The sequence below is a fragment of the Bombus huntii genome, unplaced genomic scaffold, assembly GCF_024542735.1.
Source record: "Bombus huntii isolate Logan2020A unplaced genomic scaffold, iyBomHunt1.1 ctg00000060.1, whole genome shotgun sequence".
In the NCBI taxonomy this organism is placed as follows: Eukaryota; Metazoa; Arthropoda; class Insecta; order Hymenoptera; family Apidae; genus Bombus; species Bombus huntii.
Genome location: NW_026099321.1, coordinates 629258 through 647799, shown reverse-complemented (window position 1 = coordinate 647799; position 18542 = coordinate 629258). Strand labels below are relative to the sequence as shown.

Sequence of the window (18542 nt, the reverse complement as noted above, 5' to 3'; positions counted from 1 at the left end):
TCGCAAGGATAATGATATCGTCCATGTACACGATGACAATACCCTTATCCATCAGTTCTTTGTAGATCTTCGATATGTACTTTTGGAAGACAATAGGGGAAATTTTCAGACCAAACGGCAACTTCAGAAATTCGTATTGCCCCGTGGGCGTAACAAAAGAGGTGTACTTCTGGCTATCCTTGTCTAGACTTACGTGGAAAAACCCATTTTTTAGATCTATTGTTGTAAAAAGCTGGGCGCCCTGCAACGCGTCTAAAACGTCTTCAATTAACGGCAACGGAAAATGCGGACACTCAATGAGTTCGTTAAGCTCACGAAAATCGACGCAAACCCTGATGGAGCCATCTTTCTTTCGGACTACCGCTATCGGGCTCGCATACTCCGAGTCTGACGGTTTGATGACACCCTCGTTTGTCCACGCTTCCATCAGATCATCTACTTCCTTTCTTTCCGACGGCGCCAGTCTTCGCGGTCTTCGCGCTACCGGTTTGTCGCTTTTCAGAACTATTTTCGCGGTTATCCCGACGTCTCTCTTCTTCTCCGGCCTATACCCTTTAATAATATCTCGAATCGCTTCACGATAATGCGGTTCTCGTACATGCGACAAGTCGATCTCGTCGGATTGTTCTATCGCGTTTATCCTCAGTACATCCGGCGCGTCCTCGTGACCGTCGGTCTGATCGTCGAGTCGTAAAAATGTCACCTCGCCCCGTTTGACTCGCAACTCTACCTGGTCTAAAAAATCGGTACCTAAGAGTAGACTGTGTCTTGTCATTACCTTATTCGAGACAACATGCAGGGTGACAGTAAAGTCGTACCCGTCGACCGTCATTACCCTTGTAAACTCGCCCCAGGTACTATTGCCAGCGGAACCAAAACCATCGAACCTAAGTTTGCAGTTTCCTAACCTCGCATACTCATCCGCTCGTATGAACGTAAGGTCACTACCTGTATCCACTAACGAGACAAACCTGCAGCCATCTATCGACACGTCCTTCACGTACTTCTTCCTCCCCGGTCTTGAGATTACGTAAGTCTTTACTTGTCGCGCTGTACAATTCGCCGCCACATGTCCAAACTCGTTGCATTTGAAACACTTCATACCTTTTCCTTTCTCCGGGCACTTAACCCTTAGATGATCCTCACTACCGCAAATGGAGCATCTTCTTTTCTTCATTGCGTCTACAAATTGACTGGGCTTCCCGTTCTTCTGGGTTTTAGCCGGCTTCACAATCGACTTTGCTCTGCGATTCTTCTGCTCTTCGTACATCACTAACCTCTTCCTCAACTCTTTGATTGACGTAGCGCCGTACAATACAGCCTTATTGTTCTCGCCGTCTATTATTCCATCCACTATGTATTCCACCTTTGCTTCCTCCTCCATGTCCACATGGCTGGCTATTTCGAGCATGCGGTACATGTAAGCCAAACATGCTTCATCACTCTCCTTTTTCGTTTCTTCAAGTTTCTGATGAACTTGCCTACTGTTGACTTTCCTCGAAAATTCTTTCACTAGCCCCCTCTTCAACTCATGCCAAGTCCTGGCATGACACTCGAAGCTCGCGAATATTTTCGCTGATCCCTTCAGCAGCTTCCTGGCGTAGACTGCCTTCTGCCCATCCGACCACATGCACGTATCAGCGACTTCCTCGAACGACTCGAACCATCGTTCGACATTTTCACCTCTGTTGCCACTAAACGACTCTAATGCATCTTCGACGTCTCTAAAACTCAGTGTCGAACCAACACATGCCCTTCGACAACATTCGTCACGGTCCTGATGCACCCTTCGCGTATCTCTCTTGTATCCTCTTGCGTTTTTCTTGTCATCTTCATCCTCACTTTCGTCGTCGCTTTCTTCTTCCGACGATATGTCGTTACCATCCATAGCCGCTTGTAGCCGTGCGCGTAATTCTACTTTTCTTCCCGTCGTTTTTAAACCCAAACTAGCGAGGCGCTCCTTCGACTCCTTCGTATTCATTTTCTCAACATCTTCATCTTCGTTACAATCACGCTCAGCTCTCTGTACATTTTCTAAATCTCGTTGACCGGTTAGCTCTTCACCGCCCGTCGATCCCTTACGATACGATTGTCCAGCCCTACACGCCCGATTCAGCCTTGCAATCAGCACTGACCTCGCACCCGATATAGGGAGGTCCATTCGCGCGAGCTTACTCCTCAGCTCCTCCAGCGTCGAACCCTCTTCACCCGACAATCGCTCGTCCCCGACGTTTGCCATTTTTCACACTACACAAACTTAAACCGTCAACGATATCGTCTTTTACCGCACCGGTAAATTCACAACTAGCTCGAATAGCTCTGTTAAATCGTTTCGTTTTGTCTGTCTTGTCCAATCCCGGCTGCGCCCCCAAAAATATGTAATATCGTGATATAATGTGTTTACAAAGAGTGGACAATAGAGACGTTAATCAGACAGAAAAAGACGATTGTTGTTCAACCTGAACTATTCACGCCAAACGCACAGAAAACAGCGCAATCCACACTCTCTCGGCAACGCCACTCGCAACCTCTGTCTCCGCTCAGCTCGCACTCGGCTCCTCGACTCGCACTCTGCTTTTCGACTAACGCTCTGGCCGTTGCCGCATTCTGTTGTCTTTTTCCTAGGCCCACCGCACACGTGTTCTGCAGGCGCACGTGGCCAGGGTCACGTAGGTCTTTTCCACGAAACTATGCACTTGAAAAGACCGATGACACATTGATGGGTCCGACGACGCCTCGGCTCTCGCGACATTGTTCATAGTTCGCCCGATATTTCTTAGGCCTTTCGTCCACGATACTACATTAATATAGAGTGGAATAGATACACCATTGAGGATTAAATGTTTTTAATCTTTCGTTTCTAAGCTTTAATTAATTACGTTTCAGAGTTACTCGAATGAACTATATCTTAAAGAATAAAATTCGAGTTTGATTATGTGTTCGTAAAAATTGGATTAAATTTGAGTTATTGCCACTTCAAGACACTTCGTTACAATAATCATTGTAAATAAAATTAAGAAGTTAAGTAAAACTAGGAACATTATATTTGTCTACGATTTTTTACATTTCTGCGAGACGCACATGTTTCATTGCTAACGAAATAATTAAGTTTATTATAAAATATGAAGGTAAATACGCTTCGTATTAGCAAGTTAATTTTCGAAAGCTAAATGTAGATATTATTATTTGAATGTCATAAATACCCGATACAACAAGTACATACATGAAGTGACACACACTTGTGTATTCATGAGTTTTTAATTGCCTTCTACGAGTTTACGAATTATAAAATTTTATAATTACAAATTACACACTCGAATGATAGATTATTTAAATATTTAAATACGTGTAATAAAATTTCGATTTATTCGATAAATATTATGTTCAGATAAACTCTCCGTTTTGTCTACTTTTCATATCTTTTGGAATCTTGTTAAAAAATAATGAAAAATGGGGTTCGTTATAAATTCATGATTTAGTTAACGATGTTCAAGGACGTTTAATCTGAAGGATCAGAAGGAAAATCACGATCGTTACGAGACAACGTGAGAAAATTTAATGCCGCAGATTGTCTGAAATCAGCCATAATCGCATTGTTACTTACTGAGCGATTCTTAGATCCTTTAGTTCTGTTTGTTTTGCCGACGAAACACGTATAACATAATCTGTTACCGATACTAGGTGATAAATGAACAATAAGGAAGTGAAACTGGTAAATTCCATGAAGGAATACATTATCAGTTTGGAAAAGATAGATGATCAAGATAGATCACGATCATTATGTATTAGTATGGCAAAATGAAGACTGAAATATTTGCACGATATTACAGTAAATAATTAATAACAGATTTCGTGTTAATAAAATGATAAAAAATATTAAATTTAGGTTTAATATTTTAAGCATTTAAGAAAGATGGAACAGAAAACTGTGATAGGCTTTGATCTTTGAGTATTAGATGGTACGATAAGTATCGTTTTCGAAAAAAGAGTATTAATAAATGTAAAGCATTTTAAAAATGAAAATTTTCCATTAGCAAATTTCTCGTCTCTTCTAGTCAGAAATTAAAATTGAATGAACTGTTTTTGGGTAATATTATGGAATTCTCTTTAGTTACGTGTTTATAATACATAACAGAAATGTATCTATTATTCAAGATCCATCGTTCTACTGTTATGGAAACCAGAAGCGAACACAGATTTCCCTCAGTCCGACCTCTACACAGTCAGTGAAAGCATTTTCATACAACAAAGTAAAGATAAAAAATTTTCCTTCGACGACGCAATGCGATTCCAGTCACGTTGCTTAATGATCTATCAAGGTAGACAGGATTCTTGAGGAACCAATGTAATTACGTGACTACGATCATAATTTTTCTAAGGTCTCTGTACCCATAAACAATATTGTGATCCCGTTTGTTATTTAATATAATTACTTATATCTAGTTATATTTAGTTATTAAATATTAGCATGATTTACTATATGTAATTCAGTAAATCGGTACAAGATCTAAAGAAAATATTTCTTACGTATGATTTTGACGAACTTTGTGTAAAAATCTATAAAACTAGAAGTTGCTTAGTTTATATACAGATAAAGAAAAGCATCGTTTATATCGTCGAGATATCACATTTATATCATTTTAAAAATAAAAATTCTTTATCAAAGCGAAGAACATTTTCATAAAAAATTACGAACAGAATATCTCGATTCTGCAATCTACTGTAAACAAGATAAGTATCGATAATGAATAAATCTTGACATTGAATTTTATTCAAAAAGTTACAGTGATATCAAATAATCCGTAATGACATTTATTACTCCAATCATATCAGTCAACTACTACCTACCGCGTAATACGCGATCGATTTTCAAACGCACCCCCCTCCCTCCCCCCACCAAATAGAGTTTCCAGTGTAATTCTGTTATTCTTGAATCTTCGGCTTGTTTTTCATTTTTTAGCTCACTTTAAAATTTCTTCTGGCTTCAATTGTGCTACGATTTAAAGTTTTCCGTGTATACGTTTAGGACGTTACTGCGTGCGGAAATAGTACAGAAGGCCTCTAATTATACCGTCTACAATATTATTTATAGACTTTGAACCATATAGTACGTAAGTATGTAATTGTATATCTGTCGTGGTTCATTTTATCCTTCTCTGTTGCGTGAACCAGCGGTTAGGAGCGACACTAAATCAAGTGGGAATGAAACTCGTTGAAACAACGCTAAACATGGTAACGGATCCATGACTGTGCTTCTGTTATTATCAACGCCAGTAACGGTTAAACCTATTGCATGTGTGTAAGTTGGAAGTTACGTACATAACTTATGCACACCCGTTGTGTGTTTCGCGATCCCATATTTCTTTTAATTTGAATTTTATGAAACTTTTTGTTCGATAATTGATGTGCCATATTACATCCGTCACATTCAATGTTATATGGTGTAATTTCTTCAGTTGTGGTGTTATGTAAGTTACGAGGTCATTCCTGTGTTTGGACATGTGTTTGGAATGTAGTGTGTATCTTTCTCTTCGTATGTACATAGTGAGTAGAGACTGTCTGTCTTTCGCTAGAAGAATATTCTGCATATAGTTATTTACTGTTCTTGATATTTGATTTTGGAAATTTAATTTTCGCTTTGCTTGTATCTTCGAGCGTAAGGTGAAATTTGTACAGACATATCTAGTAATTTGTTAATCGTACTGTTCGAAATTATTGTGTGTGTGAATATTTCGGTGAATATAAACTACGAAAACCTGTCCTTGATTTTTTATGGTAACAAAGCAGTCTTTTCAGAAGAAACAATATTCATAAATCAGTCCCTTCGCAAAAAGCTAATTCTACGAATCTTGTTAGAAGAAACCGGTTGACGAAACTACGTGTCCCTTCAGGAGAGGTCTAATTTATAGAGGTAGCTTGCAAGAAAAAACCAATCTCACAAAAAGCTTGAGCATTCTTAATTAATCCTCTTTAGAATTCAATTACATTTATGCCTTTTGTAAATATTAATTCTAAAATAACGATGCTAACATTTCTAACCTACGGAGTATCAACAAATAACATAACGCAATTCCCCATTTCAATTAAATATGAAAAATATACTAAAGTCGATCAAAGATCAAACCCGGCAAAACAAACGACAAATTTACCTGAAAAATCCACTGAATTCGTTTCAATACATCCGTTATTTAAATTGCAAAAATCAGTTGTGTTTCAACGTCAATTTTTAACACCGTCCATATATCGCAATTTTAGTACGCGACAAGACGACAATACAATTCATTTCAACACCATTGAAAAGTATGGCTGGCTTCGGACAACCGGTTTCCGGCGTGGCGCCACTATGCTTTGGAGAAACAAGGAAATACATATGTATGCACCTTGCTTTTTGTGAGACAGAAGAACTCTGTGTCTCTGTTCTACCAACGTCGCTGTTGCGACGATTTGCCGCAAACCTAAATGGAGTTCGATCAATGGCAACGCGAGCACGTGGTCCTCGATGTTCGCGATCGGAAAATCGTGTTTTCCAAACTATTTCTAGTTTCGCCGGTTCCACTGTCAATCAACGTTTCTTCCTTTGGTTCCGTTTCTCTTCGATTCTCTCCTTTTTTATTGGCAAACACGTGTCACCGAGTATCGTGTTCGTCTTCGCTAAGCAAGCTTCTATATCAGCGATACGCGAGCCGGTTTCCCCTTCATATTTGTACAAGACTTCGTGAACATCGGACATTTTTCTCCTCTCTTTTCGAATAAGAAAATCCTATCGTTGTTTAACTAACAATTGCATTTCTTTAAATGGAAATGTGGTCGTGTCTCCTTTATATTTTCAATTAGCCAGGGAATTTAGGTTTATTGCCGTGGAAACTTGATCGGTCGTTTACGTAAGGATCTGCGACTCTGCTTCATCTTCGAGGAAAATTTCATCGAATACAATCGTTTCACTCAATGATTGGATCAGTCGAAAGGGAGATTCCGTGACTGCCTGTATAAATATTGATCATAGTGTCTCTTGAAGGGAAGCTGTACCAATCTTGTTGATTTAACTACTGATCCTACTTTATCCTCGAGAAAAATTACTTACTTTGATTGTTTGACCATTAATTTTAGCGTTTCTTCGAGGGAAACAGTGTTGATCGCTCGAGTCTGCTTCTTTCTCAAGGTAAATTGTATTTACTATTTACTCGATCAGCTATTTTATTTTCTTTTCCCGGAGAAACCTTGTTTCTCGCCTGTTTGACCATCCGCGCTATTTCTTCTTTGAGATAAACTGCAGCGATTATTCGTGTAATCAACAAATCTACTTTTTCTTTCTTTACGAAGGAAATCGTGTGTTTAACGAAATCTCGCTTGTTTAGTCATTGATTCCGCTAACTTTTCCAAATAAATCGTCAATCATTCGCTCGATTGCCAATTCTAATTTTGCTTCGAAGCAAACTGCGTTGATTATTCGTATAACCTTTTTAATAGAAACTGTTTTTCGCCTATTTTATCGCCAATTTCCTTTTCAAAATAACATGTATTAATTATTCGTTTAATCGCAGATTTTATTTTATTTTATTTCTATTTCTATTTCGTTTTATCATCGATTTTCCGCCGTCTTCAAAGAAACCCACGTGAATTACTTTAATTGCTTTTTCAAACTAATTTTATTTCTTTACTTTTAAATTAAGAAGCAGCAACGAAAATGCTACAATAACGGAAAAATTCTTCGGTTATCTCCAGAAAGAACACGAAGGTATCGAACTTAGTGTATTGAGACATTTTGTTCGTTGGAAGTTAGTCGACGACATTTGGAACGGAAAGATACATTTGACATGATTTAGTGTGACGTTGAGAGAGAAAAATGGTTTGATCGAGGGTGCCCTTAATTACTAATTTCATAACTTGCTGTTAATCGATCTGACAGTGATATTAGTGGATGTGGTTGGTAGTGCCTGATTAATCGTGATCGATATTTTGAACAAAGAGCAACGAGAAACGATCAGTTTGGAGTTTCACTTTGACGTCGTGAGACTATCGTTAATTAGACATAGAAGAATCATTCGGTGACAGGTAAGGGTTTCAACTTCTGTATTCATTTTCTTCTATAGACTGAATTTAATTTTTCGCTTTGATAATCGTTTATGAAAGAGAAGCGATAATTATTAGTTCTACCTAAGAATGTTACTAATAAATTAGGAAAAAGAAATTTTGATTGGATTCTTGATAACGAGTGAAAATTAATTTAAAAGATTGTATTTGGAATTTTGAGAATCGATCGAGTCCTCAGTTTCAGTGCAATGTAACGTTATCAGTCGCGTGAGTTTGGCTCATATGTAATTTATGTGCAAGCTAAATGTTTCCAACAAATTGTAGCATATTGATTTCTCAAAGTACTGTATCAAATGTCTTGTAATTATAAGCAATTGTTTCGTTTGGACGATCAAGGGTAATATACTCTATTTTTTATTTTAAAAATGCCGCCATTTGTGTAGACGTACACACGCAAGTATTTATTATGTAGACACGATGGCTCGTAGACACGAACGTTTCTCGTTGTCGTATTTTCCAAACAGGTCAGTTATTTCGAGCACTCGACCACTTTCTCGCTCCTGACAATGACATTAGTGATTCTAATCGATGTCTCGAAATCGATGGTTCTTCTGTCAGCTATTTCGTTTCCGTGTTTATTCCATATGATAATATTGTTTCACGTATTCGCTTAAATTTAATTGGCAAATGATTAATTTCCCTGAATCCATTTTCAAGTAAACATATCAGTTTAACCTTTTGCTCTATCTGATACGAAAATGAACAATTTGATATAAAAATTTTGCGAAAGATCGATATATTATTTTACTTTTAACTTGGAAATCGTTCTCTTAATTTTTCAATATCTAATTAACCACCTCAGTCCCTAAGACCGTCTGTTTTAACGAATGGTAAATAATCAAATAATTGCGTTGATACATCAGAAGTACCATCTTCTTATATCCCTGATATTAGTGTTAAAACAGGTTTGAAAAACCTTCAATTATTTCATTTATTCTTAGCCTTCGATGGCTTAAAATTTTCTCGGTTATTTTCCAATAGAGTTCAATATATTGATCGAAAACTTAGTTTAGCTAAGCACTGTAACCGGAAGTCACCCTTAAGTCGCCGGGTAAGAGGATTACGAGTAATAAACAAACAATATTAATCAGAAAATTATTCCATTCAATTTTTCTCCTGCATTTAATTAAATATGACAGAGTCGACAAACTTTCCTTCGGTTCTTCTATCTCATTTGCAAATCTATAATATCGATATCCAAACGATAACTCGAACACCATTAACCAGCACTCGAGGCTATTTCTTTCGTCGAAACTTTCCTCAGATATGTAGATATCACGTTGACATCGCCGCGTATACCGAATCAGCCCTTTTTAAAGATGATCTCGCGAGCGTGGTTCGTATGCAATTCAATTTGAACGAGTCGCGTGTCACGATTCACTTGACTCCCGGCACAGTAATTGACCGGCACTCGAGCAAACACTTACGCTTAATTTAACGTTTAACCGAATCGAAAACAAAGCGAACAGTTGCCGGACTTCGCTCGTTCTTTCAGTTCATTTCCGAACGTCTTTCGATCAGCATATCGGGTCTCCTCTTTCATCTCCGTTGCCTTTCAAAATCTAAAATCATAATTGAGACTTTGCTGCTCGAACTATGGAAGGGGAAAACGTGAATGACGGGTAAGATTGTTCCTGCGTTCTGTCAGAAAATAATTTCCTGTTTGTGGGAGAGGAAAGGAGCATTGTAATTGGAATTACAGAATGTGAAACATCAAAGGAACTGCCGAATGACATTTATTTCAAAGACTAGAAGACTGAAAACTTTGTTATACGACTTTTATACTGCTACGCCTGGAAATCAAGGATGGATTCTGTTTCAGCGAAATGAAGGACGAGAAGAGTAACTCTATATTGCCCACTGAAGCGACTCGATTGAGACCAAGATTGGAAAGTTTCGATGATGTTCTGCCGTATGTCGGTGACTACGGGAGATATCAATGGCTGTTGTTATTGTCGTTACTACCTTATGGCGCGACGTACGCGTTTCTGTATTTCTCGCAATTTTTCATTACGATTATTCCCACGGAACACTGGTGCAGGATAGACGAATTAGTAAACTCGAATTTCACCGAAGAAGAGAGGTAAGTATGTATAATGAAGGAAAGAAAGAAAAGGAGATATACGTAGCAACGAAAGCTCCTTTAAACTTTGAACGATATTTTTGATTGTTCGTAGAAAGTGACTTTAAAATATTGTGAAAAATATGCGAGATATCGCGATTTCTGGAATTTCTCGAATTTTCGAACATTTCGAAAATTATTAGAAAATATTGTAGAAAAATTTCACGATAAGATACAAGATATTTTTGGATTACTCTGTCTGGACTTTGGTTCTTATTTTAATAATTAAAATGATCAATCATCTATCGTATGGGATGTTTAGGATTAAGATAGCGATTCCAGTGACGAACGTTTATCCTTATTACGAACAATGTCAACGGAAGGACGTAAACTTCACAGAGCTGTTGAAGAGCGATAAGAGCCTGAGCTCATCGGGCTTCCAAACAAACAAAACGATAAAATGTACTCAATGGGAGTATAATTTTACGCAGATTCCATATCCTAGTATAGGAACTGAGGTGAAGTATTCACATCGTTGTCTGAATCGCATGCTTCGAAATTCTTACACTTCTGCTGCGTTCTTTGGGTCATTTCCGATCTAATCTAACCTTGTTATAGTAAATTTCATAAGTTTAAAGAAAGTATAAGACGATAATTGTTAGTACGGATAATTCCTCGTTCCGATTTTACGCGAACGTTTTTTTCAGAGCATAAAGAACTCTTTCATTCATCGAACTGCGAGCAGAATCGAGATATAAAAATTCGAAGACCGCAGCAGGATTAAAATTATATTCTGAAAAATATGAATCTGGTTTTTCGCTGACTAACTCTTAACCTTGGTGATTAGCTAGAATGGGTATGCGACCGAGAATACCTCGTATCAACGGCGCAGGCCATCTTCTTCTGCGGATCCATCATCGGTGGTTTCCTAGTCGGTTGGATCGCCGATCACAAGGGTCGTACCCCAGCTTTAATGTTCTGCAATGGTATCGCCCTTTTTGCCTCCATTTTCACTGCCAGCGCAAATAGTTTTTGGTCATTCGCCGTCTGTAGGTTTCTCACTGGACTGGCGTTCGATAACTGTATCAACATTCCTCTGATTATCGGTAAGCCTTCTACGAAGTAGAAAGTGCGAGAGGTTCGACCGATAAGCCAATGTTTCAGTCACGCGAGAGATAACGTTAGTATGAAGTCAATGTTTCTATTACGTGAAAGATGATGTTGCGTGAGAAATTTTTGATGAATTGTTCCTCGAAGATAATTTTGACGTTGCTGTACTCGATTGAACTATACGGTTCGAGTTCTTGATTCAAGAGCTTTTGCCACCACCAGAGATGAATATATTGATTTTGTTATTGTTAAAGATCGTTTCATCGATTTTCATGTCGTCGAGGATAGTTATATCTTGATATTCTTAAATCGAGTTATACAAGGTGGTTGGTAATTGGTGGTACAAGCGGAAAGAAGTCGAAAATATAGAATACAAATTTTTTTTTTTAATTCTTCCATCGAGACAACGATCTACAGTGAGATCCGTTATAACGAGACGCGATAAAGTGCACGCGTATCGAGCGAAAATTCAAAGTCGATTTTCTCGAAAACAAAGCCTCGAACGAAAAACGTTTATTCTATATTTTCGACTTCTTTTTTCGCGTAGAATCACCCCCTTTCCGCTTGTACCATCAGTTACCAACCACTCTGTATATTCGTTCGAAATGAAAATTATCACAAAATTTTCAACACGTAATTCGTTTAAATACGTTAGAAGCAAAACACGTGTATTATGTAGCGCTTTTTGTTATACGGACCAGCTCAAACTCGGAAAATTCACGTTTGCAGAGTAAACGGATTAATTTAAAATCGGAATTATATTTATAATCTTACAATTATCCTACAACTACATCGCAGTGGCCAGTACAATTTTACCATGGATAGCCTATTATATCGCGAACCGGAGATATTTTACTTACGTTACTGCCATACCGCTGTTATCTGTCGCTATCACACCGTGGATTCTTCCCGAGAACGCCCGGTAAGTAAACTCCTAATCGTTCGATTATTCGAATTCTCAACTTGCGCTTTGAGATTTATGCAAATTTACTTATCGATCCATATCACTCGTATTTGCTCTGTTCAAGCTGGTACGTTTCCAACGGGATGATGGACAAGGTTGTTGAGAAACTACGGAGAATAGCTAGGATCAATCGTAGAAATCCAGACTCGCGTATTTACGATATATTAGTTGTAAGTTCGATCAAATAGAATTCTAGAAAGCTTACGCGAAATCATACGGTACAGTAATTGAATCTGTGCTGACAGATATATTTGATTCACGTCGAAAACACACAGACTCGCGAATGTATTTTAACATGCATAGACAGGTTTTAAAAATGAAACGCGATGAAAAATGAAATATGAAATGAAACTTGACTGTCGCGATTCCATTGTGGTATTATATCGATCTCGTACAAAATTTGAAGTAAATCTGGGAATTTATATAGAAATTATAAAATATTTACAATTTACAAGTACAATCGGGGATAAAAATAAGCTGCTATAGTTAATGGAAATAGATGTGAAGAAAGTATAATCAAATTAGTATCAGCCTCATATACTTGAGTTTTATTTATTATATTTCCTTCTAATAATATGCAGATAGTTCAGCAAATGATTGAAATGAATTTTTACATTTTCTCCACTAATCCACTTAGTTTTGTTCCCGACTGTATTTCGGATCAGAAAAGTATTTAATCAACCAACCACCCATTATATTAATAAATCTCGATATCAAAAGCCATGCCGACTAATTCCATAAAACAGAATGCAAAGTGCCACTGTTCGTGCTATCTATTAATGACGAATACAATGAAAATAAAATTTCTTTTCAGTGTGTTATGAATTTTGAACTGTGTAAGGGCTAAAGGCACGACTCGTATTATATCTTTCGTTAATTATTCTCGAAATAAATTCTTGCAGAGTAACATGGAGGCACCGGACAAAATTCAAGAATCAGCGACGCTGCTCGATCTGTTCAAAACGCCACGGTTGGCGAGAAACACTATTCTTCTAGTTGCATTCTGGCAAGTATAAGATACGAGTTCATGTTGCGATAAAACCTTCATAAATAACCGATACAATCTTGTAGGTGTTTTACCCTGATCTCGTTCGACGATCACGTGTATTCATTAAAACTTATCCAGAGCTCGGTGTTCGTGTCGTTCTCGATCGCCTGTGCCACAGAACTTCCAGCTGGGTTATTACTCGCCCTGTTGCTCGACCGATGGGGTCGTAGACTCTGCGGATTTCTCACGATGGCAATGACCTGTGTACTCAGTATCGCTGAACTTATGCTGCATTCCAGTAAATATATCGATCTGTTTATTAAAGTAAAATTAAAACGATTATAATGACGTATTATTGAGAAAAATCTGAAATTAAGTTGATGATGAATGTAAAAGAATTTTGGCAACTTCGAAGGTATTAATCTTGGAAAATAATTATTTTGATGGAACTAGAATTTAGGAATTATTAGGAATTAATTTAGTGGCGAAATTGAAAGAGGTGTGCACATTTTAGAAGCAATAATTTTCTATATGTTGGTTTTCTAGAATTTGGAGATTTATAGAAGTTTAAAGTTTGTGTGAAATTTTAATTTGATTTTGATTAAGCTTCGATCGGACTATATTTTTAATTAAACTTACAATCAAGTATTGTGTATCCAGGATTAATTTTGTATTTTTTAATTTATTCCCCAGTGCTCGCGAAATTAGTAATGTCAATATTGTCGCGATTCTGTCTGAACATGGCAGCCAATGTTGGTCTTCAGTATGCAGCAGAACTTCTGCCCACGCCAGTCAGATCGCAGGGCGTATCTTTCATTCATATTTTCGGAATAGTTGCACACTCTTTGGCGCCATATATCACTGACTCGGTAAATAAATATTTATACTACTATTGTTGTTACAACATTTTTGAAACACCGCTAAGCACATCCACGTTCAACTTCTCTTTAATTTATTCCAAAAGATACAATAAGCGCTATTAGAAATTATGAAAAAGCTCTCATGTAAATTTTCTCATGATAATGTAAAATAGTTTTTTTCTTACCTTAAAACAAGTTGTTTCCTGAAGAAGTTAAATATTATAAAAATCTGATCAAAATATTTCTCACTTTCTAGAAAGCCCGTTTTGGAAGTTGCAACCAACGCTTTTCTTTAACTGATCTTTAATCAAAAAATTGAAATTTAAAATAAAAAATGATGGAATAACTTAAGATATGAAACTATATTGGTTGAAACTTTCTAATGAAACTTTTTAAATGAGAAATACTTTGACCAGATTTTCATGGTATTTAACCTTTGCTCATATAAATTAATATTTGTTCATTAGGCTGCAATTTGGGAGGGATTTCCAATGCTCATTATCAGCACGGTGTCCTTTTTTGGCGCTGCACTGGTTTTGTTCTTGCCGGAAACTGTCGGCCAGAATCTTCCTCAGACTATCAAGCAAGGCGAAGAATTCGGAAGGGACCAACATTTCTGGTCGTTGCCTTGCTACCATAAGACACACTTCAATGGACATCAACACTATCACTCCTGTGAACGATAATTATCTGATTTTTAATAATAATTCAATTAAAAAACACGAAGGAGGATTCGTGTTTTTTTAGAAGTAACAATATTACAAGCGGATCAGTCTGACGATTTTTGTACGAGAAAAAATCGGAACATATTATTTTTCTATTCTCCTACATTAATTTTTATTTTTATCGTTTACGTTTAAGAATTTGTAAGCCTTAATTCTAAAAAGAGCGAGCTTAGAAATCGTGTTCCTATATAATTTTTATTATTATCTTTTAAGAGCTTTTATAATTTTAATGCTAATTTTCACTTGCGTTACGCACGTTCGAATCGTTCAGCGGTTGGTGCTAATTTGATATTCAAAGATATTACGTAGAATAATATCGAAAATGTTACGTAAATTAATAATTACGTAATTTATTAATTACGTAAATAATAAATTAGGGAGATTTAAATTTTTGATTCCTTTAATGTTTTTAACATTTTTTACTGGAATATATTGGACAAAATCTTATTTAAAAAAATAGTACGTTTAGATAATTTTTCTCTGTGAAAAGAAACAGTTTTATATCTTTTGAACGATTATCCACGTATTTTTAACGATTATTTATCTATTCGTTATATTTTTTGTACGATTTTAAATAACGTACAATATTAATAAAATCCAAGCTTGAAGACTTTTTAAATTATTGTTATAATTTCTTCAGCACCAACTGCTGGACTTTTATCTATCTAAAACGAGTTGTACGTACATTTAAAAAAAATAACTCTAATTGACTGTTTCTATGGTTTAGGAAGAAGAAAAAAAGAAAGGAAAGAATATTGTAAGCAAATCGTGCCATCGTATGACGATCAGTGTTCGTCGTTGTGCCAATAACAACGCAATCAATCTGAAGAAACCTATTCATAGTATTCATAATCATCACTCACGTATATATTCGCGTATACACTCACGTCCATAAGATTGATTCACCGAATAAAACTTCCATAAACCTTAATATAAGAAACAATTCTACTTTTTATTTGCACACACATCGACGAATCCCCCGAACAAAAATAAACTGCTAAATATCTCTATAATTAAATACATTAATGCTCGATGATCCTCGTTCATCGTTATACGTCTAATCTAACTCCATCCTATAATTAGGAGATAACGATCACTTATGTTACAATGTATTAACCCTTAACAGCCGAACTTAATTATAATTAATTATAGAAAATGAAATGCTTCATTATACGGATATTTGAAGTAATATTCTGTATTATACAGGGTGTCTGGTAATTGATACTGTGATAACCAGTGGTTAGTTAATATGGTTAATAACCAGTGGTACAGAATAATACTATGTGAAAGGATCTGTTGAAAATATAGAACGAGAGATTTTCGTACGACGTTCGAGAGAATGAAATTCTGAAGCTTTGTCAACTCGTGTTCACACGACATTCACGAAACATATTCAAAATTTATTTTCTCGCAAATACGAAGAATCATCAGTTACGAAACACTCTGTACTATATCACATTATTATATCACTATCGTATTGATAAGAAATGTCGATATTATAACTCCTTAAGACTCCCTTAATATTTATTTGCGATTCAGCTTAATATGTATTGGCCCTGTGTAATTTCAAGATTAAAAATATAAAAGAATTCATTCCTGATTACGATATCGTACATGATTTACAAAATCATCGACCGTCAAGGATTAAATGAGAATTCTTTCGTCCAGAATTATTTTCCAGACGATCGAATTATTATCCATTGCATCACGAGGATCGAACTAACTTGTAGCCTTGAACAATTATGTACAGTTGAATCTCTAGCGTAGGAATATTTCAAAGAATCTCAGGTTTTGAGGAACGATAGCTGATATTTGCAACGAACAATAGTATGTCTTTTTAATCGGTAACTGAAAGCAGGGGCTAGTCTCATAAGTACGCGAATGATTCTAACGATCGAATGATTCTAGTTGCTAGAATCATTGTTTAAAGGTGGTATAACGGAGATTGTGCGCTTAAGACGAACAGGTCGGAGGATCGAAAGGAACGAGATTGGAAATATTCGCGTCTCTTCGCGAATCAGAATTTTACTATTTCTAATTGAACACGTGACGGAGTTTCGATCTGTTTCAAGTAACATTTAAACCTGAATGTTACGCCGGGCGACTCTCTGCCTGGCCCAGGTCACACACCGCGGGCCAGACGGACACCAGATGTCCGCTCTTCCGTACGGCGTACCCTCAATAGCCTTAAGCATCCGTCATAAACCCGAGTCACTTGCCTGCTAAGGTCCTTCAAACAAACATCTGTTTCCGAGGAATTTCTCGAGACTATTGTCTACCACGGCTTAACTAAGGAAAGTTGGTTTTTCGCACGTACGCCGCAACTGTCCTCCCACTAACCACTTTCTCTCGAGGGCGGTTGAGACCCTTCGTTTAACCAATTAGAAACAAAGCCTATTCCCTCACTCTCCTAAATAACATCGGCACCAACAAATCCGATGGTCCCGTGCGCTAGACACACCCACCCTTAGCTTTCCTCCGAGACAGCATCGTCTCCCAAGACGGTACTGATTTTACATCCTTCGAGCGGGTAGACACACCCGCAGATCAGTCACTCATTCATCTGGTACATACGCACCAGTGTAACTGCCTTCGTTATAAGTTGTGGAATAAACGGTGAAATATAACTTACTATACTGTGTCATATTCATTCAACCACCTTTGTTATCTTAACCGAAACAGAGGAACGACTACTTCGCGGCGTCGATTCACCGAATCGTAGCGAGAATTTACGCCTCTCGCTGACGCGTTTTCCTCGCGACCGCGTCTCTCCGCGAACGGTCGTAACACTGAGCATTTTCAAAATTAACTCATTATCTATCAATTTTTCTTCTAAAATTTGTATATAATTCTATAAATTATTTACTGCTTTTTCCATTGGATTTAAACAGAACAATTTCGGAAGAATGTCGAACATTATGTTAATATCCTTTGTATTAAAAAAAATTCCTGCTTAAAAAGATCCTACAACTTTCATTTTTTAATCTCAATTGGGTATGATGGTAGCTAATGAACGCTTAGCAATTAATTGTTTTAATGCATTCCATTTTATGAATGATCAGTAATTACGGATTCAAGGATACTTATTAGAAGTAATATTCTTATTATATCTAAATATATCAAATAGAGATATTTCTCGTATTAATACTGAAAGATCATAAAAAAGAAAATATCATAAAAGAATTTCAATTTTGATGTTTCATTAGAATAATATATATATATATGTATGTATATATTTAAATTAAATAACAGAGATCTCAGAGTTTTCAAAACATTCAACGTGTTGATGCATAAATGGATGATGAAAAAAAGCCACGTTGATCGAGCGAACGCAAAATACACTTCGGTTTAAAAGTCGATCGAAACTCTCATTTCAAGTGTCGGCGATTTATGAATCACCTATATTGATACAAAGGCGATTCGTAATAAAGCAGACAAGTTGAAAGCTTGACAATGCGCGAAGACAGCTCTCTTTTTGTGTTTCGAGTCTCGTGGCAATCCTTTGTTATTCACGGTATTTCATAGTTAAATCAATTCAACTAGAGTATTCCTTCAACGAGAAAAGAAAAAAAAGAGCAAGAAGAAAAAGATATAGATCTTTCTTTTCGATTTTTAAAGCGAAAGATGCATAAATACTATGGTATATTATTTCCTTATATATCGTTTCCTTTAATACGTATATCCAATACTGAATTTAATTGTACATTTACATAAGATACTTCAATCGTTTCTCATTTCCAAC

The 18542-nt window shown here is 36.6% G+C and overlaps 1 protein-coding gene and 1 pseudogene across 5 annotated transcripts; one reads left to right on the top strand and one right to left on the bottom strand.

The window, feature by feature from the left end:
• Positions 1-3849: 3849 nt before the first annotated feature.
• LOC126875920 (carcinine transporter-like) lies at positions 3850-16403 on the top strand. Of its 5 annotated transcripts, none has more exons than XM_050638823.1 (7): positions 3911-5299; positions 9914-10174; positions 12292-12397; positions 13130-13233; positions 13299-13513; positions 13909-14084; positions 14543-16403. In XM_050638823.1, the coding sequence occupies exons 1-7, from the start codon at positions 5244-5246 to the stop codon at positions 14759-14761; spliced, it is 1137 nt and encodes a 378-aa protein (XP_050494780.1). In that variant the 5' UTR covers positions 3911-5243; the 3' UTR covers positions 14762-16403. The 5 variants fall into 5 exon arrangements, with proteins under 5 accessions (XP_050494784.1, XP_050494780.1, XP_050494783.1 ...); XM_050638826.1 differs by lacking the exon at positions 3911-5299 and adding an exon at positions 6123-7159; XM_050638824.1 differs by lacking the exon at positions 3911-5299 and adding an exon at positions 9507-9713.
• Positions 14600-18542, bottom strand: part of LOC126875944 (organic cation transporter protein-like) — a 59604-nt pseudogene continuing 55661 nt past the window's right edge.

Coding starts and splice junctions, on each gene's coding strand:
- LOC126875920 (XM_050638823.1), top strand. CDS start 5,244: ATGACTGTGCTTCTGTTATTATCAACGCCAGTAACGGTTAAACCTATT. Junction 5,300..9,913: donor GTTAAACCTATTGCATGTGT/GTAAGTTGGAAG, acceptor ATTCTGTTTCAG/CGAAATGAAGGACGAGAAGA. Junction 13,234..13,298: donor ATTCTTCTAGTTGCATTCTG/GCAAGTATAAGA, acceptor ACAATCTTGTAG/GTGTTTTACCCTGATCTCGT.